General features: G+C 42.4%; 2 protein-coding genes across 2 annotated transcripts in view; one reads left to right on the plus strand and one right to left on the minus strand.

Annotated features, from left to right (window-relative positions):
- Window positions 1-24,982, plus strand: part of Sgk1 (serum/glucocorticoid regulated kinase 1) — a 112,085-nt gene that overhangs the window by 56,284 nt on the left and 30,819 nt on the right. The window lies entirely within an intron of this gene.
- Window positions 16,311-16,741, minus strand: LOC130867299 (60S ribosomal protein L27). Its single transcript, XM_057759118.1, has one exon. It carries the CDS (start codon window positions 16,729-16,731, stop codon window positions 16,321-16,323), a length of 411 nt encoding a protein of 136 aa, XP_057615101.1. The 5' UTR covers window positions 16,732-16,741; the 3' UTR covers window positions 16,311-16,320.

The raw sequence follows: 24,982 nt of genomic DNA on the forward strand, positions 1-24,982 counted from the left end.
AATAAGCAAGGTGTATCTTGGTATTCTGATCACTAAGGGTTTTCAGAAGGTATCTTAAATAACTCCTCCATCCTCAGGAAATGCGGATCAATTTAGTGAATCTATCACAGGAGCCATTGTCTACTTATTCCGATTTATTCCTACATGTCTTGTAGGAATAAGGAATAGACAAGAAGAATTGAATTCCTGAAATTCTAGAGATTGATGACTTTGGATTGAGGTTTATGGCTCTAACCATAAGGATAAAAAATGCTGGAGATTTATTACAGTAAGCTGGCTTCTTGCTTTGCAAAGAGAGACAAAGATTATAGCCTTAAGAGAGGAGATTTTGTTCGTTTGTTTGTACAGACATATTTAAATGGTCTTTGATTTTTAAATTGCATTCATTTTTTCTGTGTGAGGGGTAGGGTCTGTCTGTGCCAGGGCCCTTGTATGGAAGCCAGAGGACAATTTTTTGGGAGTCTGTTCTCTTTGTTGACTTAGGCTTTCAGGGTTGGCATTTTTTTTTTTTTTTCCGAGACAGGGTTTCTCCGTAGCTTTTTTGGTTCCTGTCCTGGAACTAGCTCTTGTAGACCAGGTTGGTCTCGAACTCACAGAGATCCGTCTGACTCCGCCTCCCAAGTGCTGGGACTAAAGGCGTGTGCCACCACTGTCCGGCATGGCTGGCACTTTTAACAATGACTAGAGTTCTCAGTTTTAAAATAGAACAAGGGATTACAAAGATGAGTGTGAAATGGGAACATACTTTATTTACCAAAAGTGTTCCTGTGTAGTTACTCATGGGAGCAGGTAAAATCAAGAGATGGGAGAGTTGCAAGCCTCAAAAGTAACGGTGGGTGAAGAGAAAGGTGGACAGACAGAGCAGGAGAAGCCTTTGGATGTGAGTCAGCTACAATCCACTTTGCCTTCTGCTCCAGAACTCCTCCTGGTCTCTTTGAGAGGCAAGGCCCACTTTGACCAGAGCTTCTAAATTCTCTATGCTGAAGTTAATTATCTACACGTGAACAAGAAGATATACAAAAGCAAAGGACAATAGATGTTCCCAAGATGCTTCTATTTTTACTGGGTCTTTTTTTTTTTTTTTTTTTTTTTTTTGGTTTTTCGAGACAGGGTTTCTCTGTGGTTTTGGAGCCTGTCCTGGAACTAGCTCTTGTAGACCAGGCTGGTCTCGAACTCACAGAGATCCGCCTGCCTCTGCCTCCCGAGTGCTGGGATTAAAGGCGTGCGCCACCACCGCCCGGCTGATGCTTCTATTTTTAATTGTAGTTACTATTTAAGATTTTGTTTTTAAGTGTGTGTGGGGGGGGAGAGGGTGTGGGAGGCATACCTGTGGAAGCCAGAGACATTGGATCCCCCAGGAAAAGGAGTTCCAAATAATTGTGTGGGGGCTACCTGGCACGGGTGTTGGAAACCGAACTTGAGTTCTTTGGAAGAGCAGTGCTTTCTTGTACTTGCTCAGCTACCTCTCCAGCCCACATCTGTTTGTTTTTGAGACAAGGTCTCATATATCCTAGGCTGGCCTCCAACTTACTGTATAGCCACGGCTGTGCTGATCCTTCTGGGAAATTTGTGTGTTGCTCGGATCAAATCCAGGTCTTTGCTCATGGTAGTCAGGCAAGTACTCCTATAGACTGAGCCGTGTCTTCAGTCCTGATAATGATGGTATGGACTCTTTATCAGTGTTGAGAATGCCCGAGTGCATGGTTCATGTCTGTAATCCTAGCATTTGGGAAACTGGAAGGGGATGATTGCCACAAGTATGAGTCCCAGGTCCTAGACTACAAAGCCAAAACTTGTCTAAAAAAATTCTAAACTGAGTCAGTAATATGGCAATATGGCTTAGTGGTAAGGATACTGATGCCAAGTCAAAACCTGAGTTCAATTCTTTGTTCAATCCCTGTTGACAGGAGAGATTGACTTCCAAAAGTTGTTCTCCTACACTCACACACGCTCATGTATATACACACACACACACACACAATGTAAAGAAAAACAATACAAACAACAGCCAAATACTTGAATGTACTAGCATTGAAGACTGGACCTGGACACATCTGAGTGTACCCTCTTGGTTACTCTTACTGGAGATGAACAGGAGTTATTTCTAATAGGTTTGGAAGGTAAACGGAATCAGCCTTCCCTTGTGCTAATCAGACCGTGGTTCCTGAGACACACAAAGGAAAAAACCAAAGCAGCGCTGGACGAAGTGGGTCATTTTTTTTGTTTGCTTGCTTGTTTGTTTATCAGCAACTTATATAAAATTTGCGTTCCCATTTTCCTCACAGTTGAAATCCTAGCAGTTCTGAGGTCTAAGTTGTTTATCAAAGATGCCCGCAAAGTCACTGGTCGATTTCACAGATTGGGTCTGAGCTGTATGTTTGTCATGAAGTCCTGTAATGGATGGGTCATGGTTATTACAGATAACAATATTAAGTCAGAAATACCAATGAGTAGTGTATTAAAAACAAAAATTCCTGGGTCTATTTTACAAGCGTATGGGCTGAAAAGATACGTAGCCTTAATCCTGGAGTGAATTGTATGGCACAAAGTTGGCTTTGACTTCTGTGCTCACAGTAAGGATGGCTGCTGTCACTCAGGGACTTTTTCCATACAAGTATATATTGTACTTAGACATTTTTATTTAAAAGATTATAGGATAAATTGGGAAGTCATTGAACACACAGGAATCTAGTGCTCACAAGGTTCAGAGAGGGAATGTGAGCTTGAGGCTAGCCTGAGCTGCACAATGAGACCTTGTGTCAAAAAAAAAAAAAGAAAGAAAGAAAGAAAGAAAGAAAGAAAGAAAGAAAGAAAGAAAGAAAGAAAAGACAAAAGACATAAAAATCATTTTATGTTCATGTATGTTCATGTGTGTGTACAAGCATTGGAAGCCAATGGTCAAGTGTGACTGACCTTCCTTAGGTGCTGGCTACCTTGGGGATTTTGTTTGGTTGATTTTGTTTCTTGAGACAGAGTGTCTTATTGGCTTAGAATTCACAAGTACAATAGGCTGGCCATTGAACCCCAAAGATCTGCCTGTCTCTGTCTATCTCTGCAATTACAAGCAGCCGTCAGCTCACCTAGCTTTTTATGTGGGTTCTGGAGGGACTGAACAAGAATCCTCATCCTTACAAGGCAAGCACTTTCATACTTAGCTGTCATTCAATCCTCAAAATATTTTCTGTAAACTTTCAAAACGTTGAGCTGTTAGGACTAAAAAGGGCCCAAGCTTTTCAAGTTATCCAGCTTCATTTTAGATTAAAAACCAACCAGACCCCAGAGTTGAGGAGGGGCGCAAAGGCAACAGGAATTATTTTTAAAAAGCCAATAACGGCAGCAGGATATTCCCAGGCTCTTTTGGAAAGCGACTGATTCCATGTTTCTTATCTGCAGGCCGGTGGTGGGTTTGGAGCCAGGTCAGCGAGTGAACATTTTCGCACATGTATTTTTCCGCATCATTTGGCCGCTGGGAAGCTGGGGTATTATCGGAGGGAAGTGTGGGGGCTGCTTTTCATAGCAGCACAATACGGTGCTTTCTGCTGGGTGGGACTCTCTGCCCAGATTTCCTTTGTACCAGATGGCGGTCCCCCAAAGCCCAAAGCTCCTGGGATCATTCAGATTCCAGATGTGCTGGCTCCTGTAATTCAGCCGTTAGGGAGGGCAGCGCTCTCTGAGCCAAGCCAGCCGTTAAGACTCTTCAAAATTATGGGAGACGCACTTCTAATATATCTGGTCACCTTTCATTTCTGATTTTAATCGGCAAAAGAAGCACTGCGCGGGATTTTAAAATATTCGGATTTTAAGCAGAAGCACCCCTGCTCTGAGGATAATGCAGAGATGAACACCAGACAGGATCTTGTTCCCGGGTCCCTGGCTTCACAGCTTCTCTTTCTTAATTCATCAAACTTGTCCTGAGTCCAATTATGCTTTTTCCATTTGGCCAAATAATTCATTTTGTCCACTACTAAGTACAATGCACTTTGATATTAGCAAAAAAAAAAAAAGAAAGTATTCACTTTAATGTGTTCCAGATTAGAGATGCTTATTAAGGCTGCTCTGCCTTATTTCCCTGTTGTACCAATTAAAAGTACTAATTATTCCAGTGCTTGTATCCCAGGACCATCATTCCACACATTAAAGTTTTTGAAGGAATCAAATTAAAAAAAAAAAAAAAGACTGATTTGGGGAATTAGTCTCATTTTAAAGTGTTTTATGTGAGTTTACTAGGCTGAAACTCTATGGTTCCTAGTCTGTTTTGGGAGATGGCCTTGTAGGAAGGAGTCATCAGAGTCCCCAACTTTATTATAGCATGACTGTAACGGTGTCTGAAAAGGGATGTACCTTGATGGAGCCAATAGGGTTTCAAATGATGTTTCCATATGTACTCCTTCTCATCTCTACCAGAGAGTTCAAACTATTCTCGAGACCCATTATTCTCTAAGATGGTGGCCACTTTCAGGAATTCGTAAATCAACCCCATCTTTTGTTCTCATGGGGAGGATAGTCCAGGTCTGTGTGGGCAGGAAGTGGGCTATTTTCTTTTCTGATGTAAAATGGGGCAGAATGTAAGAAGATGATCTTCCCAGCTGGAAGGCAATCTTTTCCCAGAGATGTGGTAAAAAATCTTTGCTAAAACTTTACAGAAAAAATTATCACTCAGTCAGGGCAGCTAAAGGGAAGATCATATTGGGGGAAAATGTGGATACATTGTTATTACTATTAACTTTTGTAGTATGTGGGTTATTCATGGCAAGTTTGTTCTCATTTAAACATGTATGAGGCTACACGCACATACTTCATTTGCTCCCTCTGATATCCTATTGCTTGAGAGAAGAGAATATTTTGGTAGAAAGCTGTTTCAGTGGGGTCAGACAATGCGCCAAGGCTCAGAAAACAAAGCTACAATAAGAAGCCACTTTCCTTTAAAAACTGTGTATAAATGGAATTTAATTTATGGAAGTGAATCCAGGGACATTGGATTCCAAAACTGTAAAGCATTCATTCAACCAAGAGTTCATTCGTAAATAATACAGCAGCAGCTTCTGGAAGGTTTATGGTGGACGCCTTGTGGTCCAAATGTCACTAACAAAAGTCCGCCTGATGGCTTCCACCTGCACCCATGAGCACGCGGGCATTAGCAGCCTTCTGAGTTGTGATGAGAGCCCGAGTCCAACATGCGGAAAACTATGATTGGCGTAATTATCTAAAATAAGGAATCTCTTTAAACTTCAATATTTAGAATAAGGCTATTTTAGAAACCTGAATTTCTGGCAAGACACCTCAACAATCCATTCCTTAATGAATTTTTAAAATTGTTTATCTCAGGCTGTTGATGGAAACAGAAAATGAAGAAGCTGCATTTCTGGGAGAAGAAATTACTTCCTATTATGTAAGATGTGCTGGAACAGAATTATATGTTTCTTTTTTTCCCTTAAGATACAAGGTATCATGGCAATCCTGGCTAACCTGAAACTTGTAGCAATCCTCCTGCCTCTGCATGCAGAGAGCTAAGGTCATAGATAAATACTATTATACCCAGCTGATAATTTGTTTGTTTGTTTTTTCGAGACAAGTTTTCTCCGTAGTTTTGGTGCTTTGGTTCCTGTCCTGGAACTGGCTCTTGTAGACCAGGCTGGCCTCGAACTCACAGAGATCTGCCTGCCTCTGCCTCCCGAGTGCTGGCATTAAAGGCGTGTGCCACCACCACCCAGCTCAAACCCTCATGTTTTAAAGTTCTGTAGCTATGTTTGGGGAAAAAATTGATTAAAAATAATTCAAGGCTGAAGAGATGGCTGTTTTTTCAGAGGACCCAGGTTTGGCTCTCAGAATCCACATAACAGCCCACAACTGAAACACCAGTCCCCAAGGGTCCAACATCTTCCGGCCTCCTCAGACACCAGGCGTGCACATGGCGCACAAGCATACATGCAGGCAAACACCTATAAAATGATATAGTAAATTTCAATAAAGAAATAACCTAACTCATTAAATGAAACACTTGATCTTGTGTTTTTATATACACATATACTTTTTATAGTTAAGTCTTCTCGAAGGTTTTTATGCAGAGTTCCATTATTTGAAAGCAATCCCCTGGTTTTTCTGCGTGTTTTGGTCTTTCATCTTGTCCCTCGCTCTTCTCATCCCCCTTCCTTTGCAATGCTGGGTTCATTTGTTCCAGAGCTGTTCTTAACTCCTAGACTTCAGCAAGTTCTTCAGGGACCTTAACCTTAGCCCTGGAGGGCACGTGAGAGTTTCCATGACACATCCCTCAGTCTTGAAGAGTCTCGTGAGGAAGATGTTATCTTGTTTTTCCGTGGCTCAAGAGAACATTCCAGAATCCAAACCTGCACTTCATTGTGTCATCTTGCTAGTCTGACTCTGTTTACCCTCTGCTTCAGGTCTAGCCTGTTTTGTGTTAGACTCTGTGAAGATAACCAGGCGTTTCTCGCTAAAAAAAAAAAAAAAAAGAAATTCTCTAAAATCAGGGCGTGGTGGCACACACCTTTAATCCTAGCACTTGGGAGGCAGAAGCAGGCAAGGTTCATGGCTATATAGATCCCCCAGCACTACATTTATGAATGGCTTTGATTCTTTACGGTTCTTACTAAGTCAGTAATTTGTTTAAATTTAGAATTGTTTTTAGTATAAATGATAATATAAATGATAAGGGCATTTATAAAGCATGGAAGCTATATAGAAATTATGCCTACGTCAGAAAACCCTGGGTTTTGTTTCTCTATTTTTTTTTTTTTTGACATTTTTCCTTTACTCCTTATTGGGTGAATTCCTAATTTTGTGTTTTCCCAGAAAATTTCTGGTCAAAATAATCTTTTTGTTGTTTTGATTTTTTTTTTTTTTTTTTTTTTTTTTTTTTTTTTGGTTTTTCGAGACAGGGTTTCTCTGTGGTTTTGGAGCCTGTCCTGGAACTAGCTCTTGTAGACCAGGCTGGATCTCACAGAGATCCGCCTGCCTCTGCCTGCCGAGTGCTGGGATTAAAGGCGTGCACCACTACCACCTGACCAAAATATTATTTTAAAATCAGAAATTATCTGCATAATACTGATAAGACAACAATGCCAATTTCACTTGCCATTCTGTGGGATTATAATAAAAAAATTTTAAGGATGTTTGCAGTCATTTAAATCCAATGTCTATTGTTTTCTCCCTTTCATCTTCCTCTTCTTTTGGGGGGAAAGCTGTCTGAAAGTGGTGGCAACATAGTAAGTGTGCCATTTGGCATTCATTCATCCCCCTGGGAACAGTAGCCAACGGTAACCTTGTCTGGCACCCTGTGTTAAAACGTGCTTCCCTGGCATGTGGGTTGACTTTGGGGAAGAATTCATGGGAAAATTAGTCAACAAAAGTTGTAAGTAAAGCCCGTGGGGACTTCCAGGAAATTGTCATAGTGGAACATTGACACTCTCTGTCTCCTTTCTCCTGATGACACAGAATGAACTGGGGAATAAATGTCACACAGCCCCATTTTTGTACAAGTCCAGAGAAAGTGGTGCTCCAAGTCGGAATTAAAGACTGGGAGGGTGATGGATCTGTATGCAAGGTCCCCCAACACTTGCTGCTGGGAGGAGTATAAGGTCATCATTTCCATCACACAACAGTTATTTCTTTAGATTGCTGCCTTACATTATAGATTTTTCCAAAGAAAAAGCTCCTCTCCTAAATATCAACAGACCTGACCTTCGCTTTATTTTTGTTTAAATTGCTGAGATAGGTTCTCATTTAACTCAAGCTAACCTGGAATTTGTTCTGATCCTCTCTCCACTCTAGGTATGCCCGAACTGTATGTCATTCTGAATGTTTAATCTGGTGCCCAAGGATTTATGTTTGCTAGACAGGCACTCAACCAAACTCAGATATCTCCCCAGTCCAAATAGCTGTTCTGTTTGCAATAAAATATGAAAGACAAATAGACAAGTCAGGCGTAAGGGAGAGGGTGAGAGATTGGCTCATGAATATAGATAATAGATAATTTTGAAATTAGAAAGAGAGCACATATTAAATATTTGTAATTGTGTGCATGTGAGCAGGTGTGTGTGTGTGTATATATATATATATATATATATATATATATATATATATAGAGAGAGAGAGAGAGAGAGAGAGAGAGAGAGAGAGAGAGAGAGAGAGGCCAGAGTGTAATTTTGCAGTCGGTTCTCTCTTTCTACCCTGACATGGGTTCTGGGGATCAAACTCAGGTTTCCAGGATTCCTTTAGTGCAGAGCCATCTAGCTCATAGGCCTCTGATTTCTTATTTGTTTGTTTGTTTTTAAATTGTCGTGCAAGCGCTTGGAGGTGCATGCTTGTAATCCCAGAACTTGGGATGTGGAACCAGGGAAATCAAAAGTTGAAGGGCTCATAATGAGTTTGAGATCAGTGCTGGCTCCGGGGAATTCTGTCTTAATAGAAAAATAATTTGAGAAACTTGGATATAAAAGAAAAACATTCTAAGGATCTCAGTAAGCATTGATTCTTATAGTCATCTTCAAAACAGTTTTATGTCATGATTCCTTTTACTAAACATGCTATGGATAATACTTCTCCATATTATTAAAACCTCTCCATAGCAGGTAGATGGTCCCATAACTGTGATTTCAGGGTGTAAGAGGCTGAGGCAGGTGGATACCGAGTCTCCGAAGGCCAGCTGGGTTACAAAGAGACACAGTGTCTCAAAACAAACGAACAAAGACCAGGAGCTGTGGTAATGTTGACCTTCAATTCCAGTACTCAGGAGGCAGAGGCATTTGGATCTGTGTGTGTTCCAGATCAACCTGGTCTACAGTGAGTTCCAGGACAGCCAGGGATACACACAGAGACCCTGTCTCAAAACAAAAACAAATACTAACAAATAGTTTGTAAGGAGCATGTTAATTCTTACATACCATATTTACTCAGTCATTTTTTATTTGAGTAGTAGGTTAAGTTGCTTACAGCAATCTGTTGTTACTGTCGTTTTTGTTCTGATTGTTATTTATTTTTGGTAAGGGGCTGGCCTTGAACCTTTGAACCTTCTGCCTCAACTTTCTGAGTACTGGGATTATAGGTTTGCCACTTAGCCCAGCCAGGTTTATAAATTACATTTTTAGATTCATGAATTGTTTATTAGGACACATCACCCAAATTGAGATACATGGGGTAAGATTATTGAACATCTTAAAGCTCTCGGAACATAATGGCTTTCAAAAATGTTTTAAAAATTAATGTTAAACAGTCTGTGAGAATGTTTGCTTTTACCAAACCTGCATTGAAATGTTGCTATTTTAAAACTTAGGTTTGTATAAATCTAGATGCCATTTTCTTTTCTAAATATAGACAGTCTAATTAAATACCATTATCAATAGCCCATGTCTTTACGTGGAAAAGAAAGACAATTGTGCAATATTTGAACTCTATGGATTAAACGTTTCCCTCTCCCCTCCCCTGGCTTTGCTGTGTATTTCCTAGTGGTTTGGGGGGCTGTGCTGACGAACTGCCAGTTCATCAGCAATCTTAGAGGCAGGTTTTCCACAGTATCCAGGGCTAAAGCCTCACTCATCTGCAGGAGAATTGCATAAATTGCAGCATGCTGAGCTGTGGTCCTCCAGTCTTTCTCTCAGCATCTAATTATTGCAAGGTCAGATCCTATTAATCATCACCCAGATGGGCAGCATGCTCATATCCTGAACAAATTTTTTTTCATAAAGATATTTCAGTGGTTTAAGCTGAGAGAACCAAGCATTGAAACGTGAAGTGCCTAGCTCAAGAAAGAAATTCCAAATATTTGTTTAAACTGCATTTTTATTTACCTATTGTGTGCGCATCTCTGTGGATATGTGTGGAGGTCAGTAAAGAATTTAAAGTTCTCTCCTTCTACCATATGGGGGACTTGAACTCAGGTTTTCAGCTTGGCAGCAAGTGCCTTAACCTGTTGAGCCATCTTTTTGGCCTCAAAGATTTTGATGAAGTTTTTTTTTTCTTTTCTTCTTAACAGCTAATTTCCCCCTCCTGAACTTGAGACCTCATTCTTGCTATTTTCCGCAGAGAGCAAAGCCCCAATCTGTACGTGCTAACACACACCCATACATAGAAACCACGTGGAATAACTGCCCACGTATATGTGCGTGTATACATGCATGGGCATATTCCTGAAAGAACCCACCAGAATCTTGCTATCGTGGTCAGTAAGCATGAAGACACATCTTCTCTTCCCTGACTGTGCATGTTGTCTGATGGGAGGACCTTTCAAAATCATGTTAGTCTGAAACTAGATTGCTTTCATGAATGTTCCAAAGAGAGATTCGTCCATTTCCTGTAAGAAACTCAGCAGTTGTGAGACATCTCAACGAAATCAAGACTTTTGTGTGGTTATACAATGGAGGCAACGGAACAGAATGACTTTAGCAGATGTGTAGGTGGGAGGCTCCTCTGACTTATTTTCCTTTGTGCCCTCGAAAGCTATCTACTGGAGTCAACGGGAAGGGTAAGGCAGGTTTGCCCAACAAGATGAGGCAACTTGAGCAGAGCAGATGGGAGACAAGGGGCCACACATCCCTCTTTTATCTCTCTTCTGTAGCCCCCACCATGTGTAACACCAGCCAGCAAAGGACTTCTTTTCTTCCCATTGCAAATGGCACTAAAATTGGGGGGGGGGGAACCTTGAGGTGTGCTGAAAATAAGGTAGTGTAAACATTCTCTGTGTCTCTCTACGCAGGAGCGACTTCTGGTCTAGAGCAGAGGCCCCTCATAATACATACACACAAGTAAGACAGATGCTTCTCAGCTACACCTTACTTATTTGCTTATTTTGGCTTTTTGAGACAAGGCTTCTCTCTGCCCCCCGCTGACCCCATCCTCTTGAGGCAGCTACAATCTTCCCCTCTCAACCTCTTGAGTGCTCAGGTGGACAGATGGATGCAGCCATGCCCAGTGTATCATTCATCCATTTAGCAGCTATCCATTTAGCAGCTATTCTGTTCTGTGTTTGTATGCGGCTGTGCTAAGACACTAGGGCTGGTTTCTGAATAATGCAAGGAGCAGTCTCTCTGGCAACATCCAAATGACAAATAATAAGCCATAACACTTATTCTTTTTATTCAAGAAGCACAGTTTTTGCTCTCTCTCCCTCTACTGTTTTTATTTCTATGTCTTAAAAGTAAAGACTTGCCCTTAATTGCTCTTCAAGCATAGCTTTTTGATGGGGTTGAATTCTGTTTTGTCATCATTATTTTCCCAAAAGAAACTGATCATTCAAACAATTGATTTTGTACCATTTAGGAAAAAAGCAAATACTTTTTTATATATATTTATTTATTCTTATTTTATGTACATTGGTGTTTTGCCTGCATGTGTCTGTGTGAGGGTGTTAGATCTTGGAGTTAGAGACAGTTGTCAGCTGCCATGTGGGTGCTGGGAACTGAGCCCTGGTTCTCTGGAAGAACAGTCAGTGCTCTTAACTGCTGAGCCATCTCTCCCATCCCCGCAAATGCTTTTTTTAAACAAGAGTGAATTCCAGCCAGGCCTGGTGGCACACATTTTTAACTTTGGTGTGTAAGAGTTAAAGGTATGAAGATCAAGAAGTCGAAGCTATCTTTACCAGCCTCGACTGCAAGAGAACTTTGTGTTTAAAAACACACACACACACAAAGAAAGAAATGATAAAAAACACTTCAATAGACAAATAATGTAGGCTTGTCAATCCCCATAAACTGCAAAATAATAGTAATAATAATAACAATAATAATGAATCTTGGGGCTGGAGAGTTGGCTCAGTGGTTAAGAGCAGTATCTGCTCTTCCAAAAGGTCCTGAGTTCAATTCCCGGCAACCACATGGTAGCTCACAACCATCTGTAATGAGGTCTGGTGCCCTCTTCTGGCCTGCAGACATACATGCAGACAGACTATTGTATACATAATAAATAAATAAATATTAAAAAAAAATAATAGTGAATCTTTCTTGTTTTGATTGGGGGGGTTGTTTGTTTGTTTTTTGCTGTGTTTGTTTGTTTTTGGTTTTGTTTTAGTTTTTTGAGACAGTTCTGGCTGTCCTGGAACTCACTATATAGACCAAGTTGGCCTCGAACTCACAGAGATCCACCTGCCGCTGCCCCGACCCCTGCCCCCCAGTTCAGGGATTAATGACGTGAGCCACCATTTCCCCTGCTAGTAGTGAATCTTAAAGAAGAAAGAGAAAGAAGAAGAGAGAAACACAGTCTGTGGGGGAGGGGAGGACGAAAGAAAAGAAAGCAAAGGAAGAAATAAATGCATTTACTTCTAGCACATTACTTGCTTCCCTGGGGCAGCAAGAATAATCTAACCATCATGGAATCAGCGTCGATATAAAAGGACTCTATGTGAAGCACAGCGAAGAGCATACTTTCCCTCCTTGACTTGCAGTACGGTTTTGCAGCCACAGATTGCCTTTCAAAGTTTTCTAGAAGAGCCCTTCACCTTTCTAGCCTTCCTCAGCAGCATGTGCCTTCACCCATTCCTCGGATAGTTTCCAGGCAGGTTGGGAAACTCAGCCCAGATGGGGGATGGGTAATGCGGGCTGCCTCCTGAAGAAGGCCATTGAACTGGGGAGAGGCGTGCCCAACGGAACATGCTAGAAAATGCAGGGGAGCATTCCTACCATATCTAGGATGCTTCTTTTGGGCAGGGCTTGTCTGCACAGTGGTTATAAACCTTTGACTGTTTCCTAGAACTGTAACAGATTTGGTCCCAACAGGTTCTACCCTCACCCTCTCTTTCTTGTTTCCTAGGAGGGATGGGGGTTTGGAGCCATTTACTCTGCCATCTTGGTCATACCACTTTTCAGGAGAAGGTGTGTGTGTGTGTGTGTGTGTGTGTGTGTGTGTGTGTGTGTGTGTGTGTTTGTAGGCCAGAAGTCTACTTCTGTGTCTGTGTTGGGGTATGTCCTCACGAGTGTAGTGCCCATGGAGGCCAGAGGCCTAGGATCTCCCAGATCTGGAATTATAGGTATTTATGAGCCATGGGTGCTGGGAGTTGAACTCTGTTATGGCAGTATGTGCTCTTAAGCACTGAGCCTGAGTCTCTTAAGCCTGTACCTTCTATGTTTGTTTGTTTTTTGTTTGTTTGTTTTGAGACAAGCCTCTCACTGGCCTAGAGCTCACCAAGTAGGCTAGGCTGGCTGGCCCACTGAGTCACAGGGATCTATCAGCCTGGAATTATAAGGTGTGTCACCACGCCTGGCTTCTGTGGGTCCTAGGACCAAACTCAGGTCTTCATGCTTGCAGCACAAGCACTTTATCCACTTTGCTATCTCAGACTCCTCAGTAAGGTTTTAAAGGTTAACTTGTCCCATAAGAAATGCAGACAAAAAGTCAGAATAAAGCTGCCCGTGATCCCATGCCAGACTCATGAATAAAACACCTGGAAAAGTCATGGAAAACAATGTGCAAGGGGAAGCAGATTCCTTTCAGACTGTTCATAAGCTCACATTGTTCTTCTTAACTTCCCAGAAGCACGCGTTGAAGTGGTCCAACTGGAATCAGTACCTGCGCCGCTTAAACTTGAAGTTCGGGGCTCAGGATCACATTCCACCTCTCCATGTGTTGTAGAGATGGAAAATCTTCCCTCGACTTTCTCCCACTCCTTTCTCCACGGGCTTAATGACCTACCCACTGAATACCAAAGGGATGTCGGATAAAGAACCCTTGTGGAGACCGATGACTAACTTGGCTCACTGCTAACCCAGTTTCGAAATGAAGCACTCACAGCCCTGTTGCTCAAAACTTTGTAAAAGACACATGCATGGCATGTCTACTTAAGCAGAAATGTTCCTTCTGTGTTTTTGTTTGTTTGTGTATTTTTCAGGTGTTGCCTTAAGCATGTATTTCATTATCAAATACAAGAAAGGTCAAAGGAAATCTTAAAAAAAAAAAAAGACAAACAAACAAACAAAAGCTGGCAGGCTCCTCTATGAACAACTCTGCCCGAACATCTGGGAGTCACTGTGAAAAATGAACTGAACATTCTAGACTCTTGGGACGGCAAGATTGTTAGCCAGTTTTGCAGAAGCGTTTTCCATGCAAGCTAAGGCATATCAGAAATATTTCAGGTCCACAGACGATCAAGTACTGTATAGTTAGACGAATACAGGAAAAAACCAGCAAATCTTTAGTTCCATTTATCACAGGAAGGAAAAATCCCCACCCATTCGTTGACAATTGCATTTGGCAAGCCAGCCCCTATGGCTAAAATCTGAATGGAAGACTGAGTATCAGGCTTTTCTTTTCTATAAGAAAATCAAGCATGACAAATTATAGCACAGAACAAATAGGAGAATCACATTGGTTTTAAACCTGATACCACTCCCCTTGAGCATAAACAGTCTCACCTACGATAGCTTCGCATAAACCTCAGACCTGCACTCTTACACACACTCTCACACCCCTTTATTAGCTGTCTTTTTGGAAGAAAGCTCATGGAGAAAAACACTAAGGAATACAGTATTGTTTGCAATGAGAGATACTTAAAATAGTTCTCTTCTCAGAGGCTGAGAAGGGGACACTTGTTTCTGGTCCCACCCAGGACTGGGACTCATTCCTTGCGGTATGATTTTGTAGCAGTGACTCAGGCATCACCCCTAGCGCCTAGTCCACACCAGTGGGCACACACTGCTCAATCTGTGCCATTTCCTTTTGGCAGAAATGGGCCAAAGTCAGGTGGGGTGCCTAAAACTATGTCAGTACCTTCAACCCAGCACTCCTTTTGAATGGAGCCCTGGCATGGTTGTCCATCCTTGCTGAAGCCAGAAACCAATCAGTTAGAAAGAAAGATGCCTTAGCAGGGGCAGAGGAAATCTTGCTGCAGTTTTTTTGTTTGTTTGTTTGGTTGGTTGGTTTTAGATAAATGCTAATAATTTACTGAATTGCATTTGAACTTCTGCAAAGAGTTTTGAAGGATTTTGTTGTTGCTTGTGTTTTCAGACACATAGTACGCTGTGGTCATAGAAAACAATACAGACGATGCACTGGTCGGATGCTTTAATGGGTCTAGTAGTAAAATAAGGCCTAATAATTTTTGTTTTGGGTTTTTTGTTTGTTTTGGGGTGTTTTGGTTCTTATTTTTGCAAAGAAGAAAAAGAAACAAACAAACAAATAAAAAACAGAATTGCAGTATCAGAGACAAAAAACAGGTCAAGCCTCAGCCCTACCTCGAAGGTAGGGAGTCTCTTCTGTCATTCATGGAGGCATCAGCTTCTCCAAATCAGTCACGCCCTGTAACATTCAATGTTATAAATTCAGAAGGCTTGGTACCCCAGAAGAAACAAAAACACATATGTTAAACCCCATCTTGGTGTAATTGGTATGCCTTTCAATTCCGAGAGCTCGAGTTGAATGGGAATTTGGTTCTCAGTTGATTCATCTTTACTTTGAATCTTGAGCCAGGATCACACACTGGAGACTTGAGTGGTTTTGAACTCTGAGTAATCCTCCTGTCTCAGACTCCCAAGTGTTGAGATTACAGGTGTTGCACCACAGTGCCTGGCTCTGATTCTCTTTTAATGGTGTTGGGACTAATCATTCATTCATTCAACAAATACTTAAGAGATGTCTACTGTGTACCTAGTACCCATTTTAAGTACTCAGTGTTCATAAGATTCCACAAAGAAAACAAATGAGAAAGTTACTGTTTCAGGAGACAGTCACTACCATGGATAAAAGATAAACAGGAGAAGCAAAGGAAGTTCCCATCAGGGCACTGAGGAAAGATGGACTGAAGGGTGACATTTGACCCGTACTTCGAGATGAGTGTTGTGTGCATGTCTGAGTGCAGACTTCTAGGCTCAGGACTTGGCACGTGCAATGCCTATGAAGGAATCTTTTTATTTTCACTGCCTTGTTTGCATAGAGGTTATTCTATAAACAGCAAAGTTTATTCTTCCTTTTTTGTAAAAAAAAGTGTCTCGACCCGGCGGTGGTGGCACACACCTTTAATCCCAGCACTTAGGAGGCAGAGGCAAGTGTATCTCTGTAAGTTCGAGGCCAGCCTGGTCTACAAGAGCAAGTTCCAGGACAGGCACCAAAGCTACAGAGAAACCTTGTCTTGAAAAAAATAAAACAAAACCCCCGCCAAAAAACAAAAAAACTGTCTCACATTGTAGCTCAAGGAAGCCTAGAACTTGCTATACCCCCATGCTGGGCTCCAAACACTCACGCCAATCCTCTTGCCTCAGTCTCCTGAGTGCTGAAATGAATGTAGACATGAGCCATGCCTGGCTTTTGAAAGCAAAGTTCTTTTTTTTTGTTGTTTTGTTTTTGTTTTTGTTTTTTAAACTTTTAATGACGTAAACAAAAATATACCTAAAAGCGAAGCTTCTGGAAAAACCATTTGTTCTTCCCTGTCTTGTATCGTTCCTCAAATTTGACCTTGGCTTCCCGCCTTGCCTTGCGTTTCAGGGCTGGGTCCCTAAAGACATCCTTGTTGACAACAGTTTTGTCCAGGGGGATGTCCACAGAGTACCTAGTGGGCATCAGGTGGTTGTAGTTATAAACCTTCACAAAGGACTTGATCTTGGATCTCTTGGCGACTTTCTTCTTGCCCATGGCAGCTGTCACTTTTCGGGGATAGCGGTCAATTCCAGCCACCAGGGCATGGCTGTAAGGGCGGTCTGAGGTGCCATCATCAATGTTCTTCACGATGACGGCTTTGCGTCCCGAGTAGCGTCCAGCCAGGACGAGCACCACTTTCCCGGGTTTCATGAACTTGCCCATTTCGACAGCGAGCAGCTGGTTCCCAGCAGAAAGGAGATAGCAAAGTTCTTTGATCAAAAGTTTCTACCTCGGGCTGGAGAGATGGCTCAGCGGTTAAGGGGCATTGCCTGCTCTTCCAAAGGTCCTGAGTTCAATTCCCAGCAACCACATGGTGGCTCACAACCATCTGTAATAAAGTCTGGTGCCTTCTTCTTCTGTCCCACAGGCTGATACACACAGACAGAGTATTGTATACATAATAAATAAAAAATATTAAAAAAAAGTTTCTACCTGCTCATATCCCCATTCCCCCACCCCTGCCCTCTCCCTGTCATCACAATCCTGTAGAGCAGTGGGTTCTCAACCTTCCTAGTGCTGTGACCCTTTTTTTAGTACAGTTCCTCCCATGGTAGTGACCTCCAACCATAAAATTATTTCCGTTGTTGCCTCATAACTGTAATTCTGCTACTGCTATGAATTATAAAATAAATATCAGGGTTTTTTGATGGTCTTAGGAGACCCCTGTGAAAGGGTCCCAGAATGGTCACAACCAGTAGGCCAAAAACTCCTGCTGTAGACACATCTGACAGACTAAACATGGATGAGATAGTAGCACCGCTAATCACTGAAACTTGCAATTTGACACTACCCTTAATCCTAACTCTTGGTTTTGCTGCCCTTTCCAATGAGGAGAGTAAGGCTAGGATTAAGTCCCATTCATATCATTTGTGACTACATGGTTAACAGTAGGCCAGTCCTAATTTTTTTTTTTTTTTTTGGTTTTTCGAGACAGGGTTTCTCTGTAGCTTTGGAGCCTGTCCTGGAACTCCCTTTGTAGACCAGGCTGGCCTCGAACTCACAGAGATCCGCCTGCCTCTGCCTCCCGAGTGCTGGGATTAAAGGTGTGCGCCACCACTGCCCAGTTTAGCCAGTCTTAATTTTAACTGGCTACATATAATTCTAAAGCCCATGTTCCAGTTGTATGAACTTTTACCCACCGTGCTATAAGACAGATACACAGAGTTGTTTCTCTTACCCACTGAACGGCATGGCCAACACCACGAACCTCCCACCTACCAGCATCTCCAGTGGAAAGTCACTTCATTCCCTTCAGGGTCCTTCCTCGTCTATTGATTAGGAAGATTGAACTAAATCATCCGCCCGATACTTTCTAGACACAGACACTGCGATTCTCTGAGAGCATTCACTTTAGCGACTTTAATGCACTTTGAGTCCCACCAAATCAATGATGTGGTCGATAAACACACATTGATTGCTGTCTCTCCGAGTCGGGCACAGTCTGCAAACACCCTGCCACAAGGAAATTTTACTTAAGAATTTAATCAAGTGCTTTGGAGTCGAATACACAGAGGTTTGGTTTAGATGTCTTGGTCTCCTGTAGACCCTCAAGCGGAAGAGCAAATGCCTGCGTGTTTGGGCAGGGAATTTAAGAAGGTGAAACGGAATGGATGTATAGATTTGGCTTAGTGCCAGGCATTTTAAATATCTTGAATGCCCTCTTCCAGTCTCTGCTATGATTGACACTTACAGATGCAGATATGAGAAGTGCAATCATTGATTCTGGTAATACTATTGAAATCAGTATGTAAGAATATGAGCTATGGAATTGTCGATTCTGGTGGTACCATTGAAGTCAGTATGTAAGAATATGAGATACACAGTTGTTGATTCCGGTGATATGACTGAAAATGATATGTAAGAAGCTAAGCTTTCTTAGGGACTCAGAAATGACTGGACATCAGTCTACCACCTAACCCTGCCACCTGATTTGTGTTTCAGCCAACAGAATCAGGGAAGAATTTCCTGAAAGGGAGGAATTGTCCCTCTCCCCACCCAAGTACTGTACTCATGTCCCACCAGTTAGTCACAGTGATGGATTCCTAAACAAATGAATTAATTTGGGTATATACCTGGGTCTTGCGAAACTAAAGTCAATTCTCGGATGACAGCCCTGTTTTCTTAACCGTAAAGTAAGAAGGTTGTGAGGAAAGCCCCATTCTGGCTCCTTAAGTCTAATCCTAAAACTCTCTTTATTAGTGTCCAACACAGATACATTTGATTGGGGCTGGGGGTGAAACTCAGGAGTAGAGCTCTTGCCTGGCTTACTGAAACCCTGTGTCGTATCCTCGGCACTGCCCCTCCACCCCGATGTTTGTTTTTTGTTTTTTTCTTAACAGAAATCCAAGCTGAATGTCTTGACCTTAATTAGTCCAGAGCTGAATAGAGGTCTGGGTAGCATTCACAGGGGCCAAATTGAAAGATATCAAAACCAGGACGAATGCAAATGAAACACAACCGCAAAGGAAGAAGTTGTGCCTAGTTGCTTGGTATCAGTCTCTTCCAGGGTCACAAATAATCATGTGTCTCACACTATATAGCTGTAATTAGTGTTAGGCAACTGAACGGGAAATAAATCACTTGTTCATGAGAGCAAAACCCTTGCTGACCCTACACCAATCTCCAGACCTGCTGTCCCTATCCAAACGCCATCTCTGTTCCGGTGGAGGTTGGTAGCGACAAATGCGCATACTCTGGGCATGTTTGCTGTAGAGACACAGTATGGGTAGTCACACCCTGTTGTTGTGTCTGACAGGAAAACTTAATTGCCCAAGGCAGAGGCTTGGGAAACCCAGTCAACTGTGAGTGAAGTCCCAATGCTAAGTGCCAAAGTGTTGAGACCCAGTAGCCCAGAACTAGGGTGAGTGTTCCCCGACCATAGCTGCAACTGGGCACAAAATCAGAGTTCTCACAAGGCGAGCTCATAACGGCTTGTTTCCTCTAGCAGCCATAGACTGGGAACTACTTTGACCCCGCGTGACCATCCTCCTGCTCACTAACTTCCAAAGGTCAGGCTATCAGACATTCCCATCTTCTGTTTACTGTCCTTCATGGTGCCGACAAATCCTTCTGGTCGGCCTTCACACCCGGTCTATCCTTTTTGTCTTCACAGTCTCCCTCTGGTCCATAGTCTCATCCGGTCTTTTCTGGGGTTACAGTAACTCTATCAGCTCAGCTCCTGTATTTTCTGCCTCAGGTCTTTCACACAGACAAGGATCCAGAATTCCCACAGCGTGCCGAACACACTGATATTTAAAACCTTCAACCCAGTTTCCAATCCTTTTTCCCATGAGTCTTCAGTTCCCTGGTGGGTTTTCTCCCTACCGTTGGCCAGATGTGCCTGGTTCAGCTTGACTCTCATACCTTTGTTTGTGCTGTCCCGCCCACCTGGGACACCGCCCGCCCACCTGGGACACCGCAACTACAGGCTGCCTTCTCTCTGCTCCAACACTGCCAGAGGTCTGAAAACTGTTTTAGACCACTTCTTCCTTGACCTCTTGACCAGCAGCTTTTCCCATTTGGTTACTTCCACCTTCAAACTCTGTTGAAACTTAAAAGCCATGTAACACATTTCTCTCTTAGGGGAACTTAAAGGGATCCGTATCTGTACTGTGGGTGCCTATGGCCGACTCCTTAGTCAGAACATAACCAACTAGGTCAATGAATTTTGAATTTTCTTTGCACCTTTTGTTTGTTTGTTTTTTGAGACAGGGTTTCTCTGTAGCTATGGAACCTGTCCTGGAACTCACTACTTTTTTTTTTGGTTTTTCGAGACAGGATTTCTCTGTGGTTTTGGAGCCTGTCCTGGAACTAGCTCTTGTGACCAGGCTGGTCTCGAACTCACAGAGATCCGCCTGCCTCTGCCTCCCAAGTGCTGGGATTAAAGGCGTGCACCACCACCGCCCGGCTGGAACTCTCTCTTGTAGACCAGGCTGGCCTTGAACTCAGAGTCTGCCGGCCTCTGCTGGGATTAAAGGCGTGTGCCATTACCAACTTTATAGAAAGCAGAAAGCAAGATAGTAGTATCCTGGGCTAAATATGTATTGAACGCAATAATCCCATCAAAAGAAGGTAATGGAGGAAGATCTGTTGTCCTCCTGGCCGTAAAGAACTGGGCCTACAATTAGCAACTTTGTTTTGTTTGTATAGGACAGCTTTGCCCAAATTGGCCTTGAGTTTAACATCTGAGCTTCCTGCCTCTGCCTCCTGAGAGCTAGAATCACAGGTACACATTTTCACACTTGGATTGTGTTCCTGGGGATTGAACCCAGCACGTCATTAACACTAGGCATGCACCCTACCAAGTGAACTGCAGTATTTCTGTAAAGCAGGATTACATGGTACCAGTCAGGACACCTTCCTGAAAGCTGTGCCCAGCACTGTTAGACGCCTGCTCACTCCCCAGCTATATACATTTTACAGCACCTTGAAGTGGAAGGAAAACAACTTCTCTAGCTAAATAGAGAAGCATTTCGAAATTCTGTCATAGATTAAGGAGAAATAATGATTTTAGCACAAACTGCTTGATTGAATGAATCATGGAAAGTTTTGCGAAAATTATTATGAATAAGTCACGAATAAATTTGGGACAAATTCAAACAATCTTTTTTGTTTGTTTGTTTGGAGACAGAGTTTCTCTGTATAACAGCCCTGACTGTTCTGGAACTCACTGTGTAGACCAGGCTGACCTTGAACTCACAGAGATCCCCCTGCCTCCTGAGTGTAGAATTAAAGGCATTTGCCACCACTGCCCAGCTATTTAAATTCATATAATCTTACCTAGCTTCTTTTATATCAACACTATGAATCCGTGAATGACTTATAACATCTCTCTTTCTATCTCTCCCCCTCTCTTTCTCTTTTTCTCTCTCTTTCTCACGCCTGTGTGCGCGCACACACACACACGCACACACACACCATTTTGGACCAGTGTTCTTCAAATAAAGAGGAGTGGAGAAAAATGACCATATGGCTTCCTTTCGAGCATTTTCTCCACCACTGCACTTTCTGTTGACTTGAGACATTTTACAGAATTGACCTTTTGTCTCTCCTGTCAGTAGATCCACTAATGATTTATTTCCAGGTTTACTTCTTAGAGTCTTTTGAAGAAATTTGGACACTGACATCTCGTGAAATAGTATATTCTGATGCCCTTTGTCTTCTAATGTATAAACACCAAACTGATACATAGAGTTCTCAAAACTGTAGTATTAAACATTAGAAAATCTACCCTGCCTGAACTACAGGGCCATTTCAAGGCCATTGTAGTCCTCTTACAAAGAATATGTCCTAAAACAAAATGTGTGATTTAGAAAGGGGCTGTGGTAGCGCACGGAAGGGAGACGGGAAGTCGGGAATGTAGCTCAGGTGGTAGAGCACCTTCCTAGCATGCTAGCATTCATGAGGTCCTTGGTTTGGTCCCCAGCACCACATCTGCAATTATAGCACTTGAGAAGAGGATCAGGAGTTCAAGGTCAGCCTGGGCTATGTAAAAACTAACTAACTGACTAGATAAACAAATGGTGGCCGAGATGAAATAGATTGGTTATGTTGATAACTGTTCCAACTAGATGGTGGGTGAATACAGGTTAGAAAACTAAGGCAGGGGTATGTTTGGAATTTTCCATAGTAGCATAGTTAGCCATTTAAGAGTTCCATATTGCAGTTGTATTCTCTTCTTTGTTACTCTCTGTCACACCCTCAGAGTGGAAATCCTATTAGAGAAATCTTCTTAAACATCTACCCAAAAGAATCAAATTGCACTGGACATTTCTTTGGTTTTGACCTGACTTCAGAGACAGGTGTCCTGTGAAGATTCAGCAGGATCCACAGAAATGAATTTTCTCTCTTCTGTGCAGTACCTACAGATTTAGTTATACAGCCAATTAACACAGCAGTGGAGATAATGATTCATGGATTCATACTTGGGCAGCTCTGTATAGGAATCAGGAAGAATGGCCTGTTATACTCCCATGCCAACACAGGGAACAAGGAATTCTTGATGGCTTTGACGTGATCAGGAACCGCTCCCACATAAAAGACATTTCAAAAGTAAATAGTGATGCAGAATCATTCATAAGCAAATAAGTTCCAAAGGTCACAAGGCCAGAGGTAGCTACAGGCTTTAGCATAGAAAGAAAGAGTGTATATGGCAATTTTCCATAATGGTATGACTTTGTGTTTATTGTTTTATCTGTTTCTTTGTTTTGTGTTTCTCCAGACAGGGTTTCTCTGTGTAGCCCTGGCTGTCCTGAAACTCACGCTGCAAACCAGGCTGGCCTTGAACACAGGGCTCCACCTGCCTCTGCCTTCCAAGGGCTGGGATTATATGCAGGCACCACCACAATCTAGCTTTTAAAGCAATGGGGAAACCTTTTGTAATTAGAAAATGTAAAACGTGGCAATAATCACAGACTATTCTTTGCAGTTGCTAAGTTGATACATGTGTCAGAATATTTTAATTAGTCACAGAAGGCTAGAATGCGGGTGGACCTACGTGGGAGCTGTCAACTAATCAGCTCATTTCAGTGACAGCTTGGCACTAACCCAAGAGCTCCCAAGTACTAGTTCACACTGCAGAGATGGTGTCTTCTAGGACAGGGACTTCAGTAAAGAGAGTTAACGCCGTTTAGTGGGAACTATGGGAACGATGAGGGCCTATCAACATGGAAACAATAGGCTGCCAGGAGACAGAATAATCATTTTCAAATATTCGAGGTGTTTGCTACACAGCAGAGAGAGAGAGAGAGGTAGAGAGTGCTGTGTAACTCAAGACTCTGGCATGGGTGATGTGCACCTGTAACCCCAGTGCTTTAGAGAGGTAGAGGTAGTAGTTCAAGGCCAGCCTGAGCAAAATAGCAAGAACCTCTCCCAAACAAAGCAAACTGGAGCCAGTGACCAAAGATTCAAAGATTTAGATCACAATTCATCCTGTAAAGAGCTTTCTAATGGGATCGGAAACCTCCCATAAGGAACTGTTTGCTCTATACGAAGGGTGGTTTATGATGCTGCTCAAAATGTGGGCATGGGAAGGTTCTAGTCTGTGCTTCTTTTCTTTTCTCCCCCTTGAAATTGTTCTCCCAAACACCCAGTGTTGAAGCTTGATCCCAAAGTCTCACACAGCATTTTAATGAAGCACTGGACCTCTGAGCATTCTGTTTACTGTGCATTCTGTTTACACTTTAGTGACATTTTCACATCAAAGATCACATTTCATACCAATGAAAACTCATGTTACAATTACCCAGAAATTCTATTCCTTTATTTAGAATAATTACATACTTAGGTATCAAATAGTTTTCATACCTGCCTGATATATTTGGCATACAACTTTATCCCAGCAGTTGGGAGGTAAAGGCAGGCAGATCTCTGTGAGTTCAAGGCCAGCCTGGTCTACAAGAGTTACTTCCAAGATAGGCACCAAAGCTACAGAGATACTCTGTTTCAACAAACAACAACAAAGCACTTAACCTGAGCTTTGTCTTCTTCACAATATTTAGGTGTAGTGTGTACAATAACACAGCTATATTAACTATGGGCATAGTATGGCACAGAAGTTCTCCACAGCCTCGCCACCTTGAAATGACTGAAGCTTCACAATCCGTCATTTCCCAGTCTCCCCAGAAACCAGCATCCCACTCCCTGCTTCTGGGCATTCAACTATTAATATGTTCCCTTTGTAGAAGCGGGATTATGAACAGTTGGCCCTTCTGAGTCCTGTTTCGCTTAGCATAAAGCCCCAAGGGCTCCTTCGTGTTGTTGCATGTGACAGGATTTCCTTCTTTTCAAAGGCCAAATAATATTCCATTGTAAGTCTACACTGTGTGGACTTTATCCAGTCACCCATTCATAGGCCTTGGGTTTGTTCTGTCATCTTGACTGTCGCGAATAGCGCTGAATGATGAATATCAGTGCACCAAGACCTCCACACCCTGATTCCCGTGTGTTCCTTACGGCGGTTCCTTGAGGGAAGGAACACGGTCTCCATTATAAATTCAAACACCACTTCCTCCGTCACGGACGTCTTCTGTTTTTAAGTTTTTTGTTTATGATGATGATGTGTGAGTGTGTGTGCACATGCCCCAGCATGTGATTAGAGATCAGAGAACAGCTTCCAGGAATCAGCTCTCCTTCACACTGTGGGATCATATTGTGCAGCCAGGGCTTCTACCTATGGACCCCTATTGCTGCCCTAAGGAAAGCTTCTGAGAGGGAGAAATTCAGAAGAACTGAACGGTATCCTTAGAGACGCTGCTGAGAACTTTATGACTACATTGGAAATAATTTACCCACTGAGTGCTTCATGAGGCTAGAGACTTTTCACAGTAATGAGGTGATCGCACTACAAAATGCGTAGAAATGGAAAGTCCATTTTGCCCTTAAGATATATTTCATTAACTAAAGCACATTTGAA

Source organism: Chionomys nivalis, chromosome 2 (genome assembly GCF_950005125.1).
Source record: "Chionomys nivalis chromosome 2, mChiNiv1.1, whole genome shotgun sequence".
NCBI lineage: Eukaryota > Metazoa > Chordata > Mammalia > Rodentia > Cricetidae > Chionomys > Chionomys nivalis.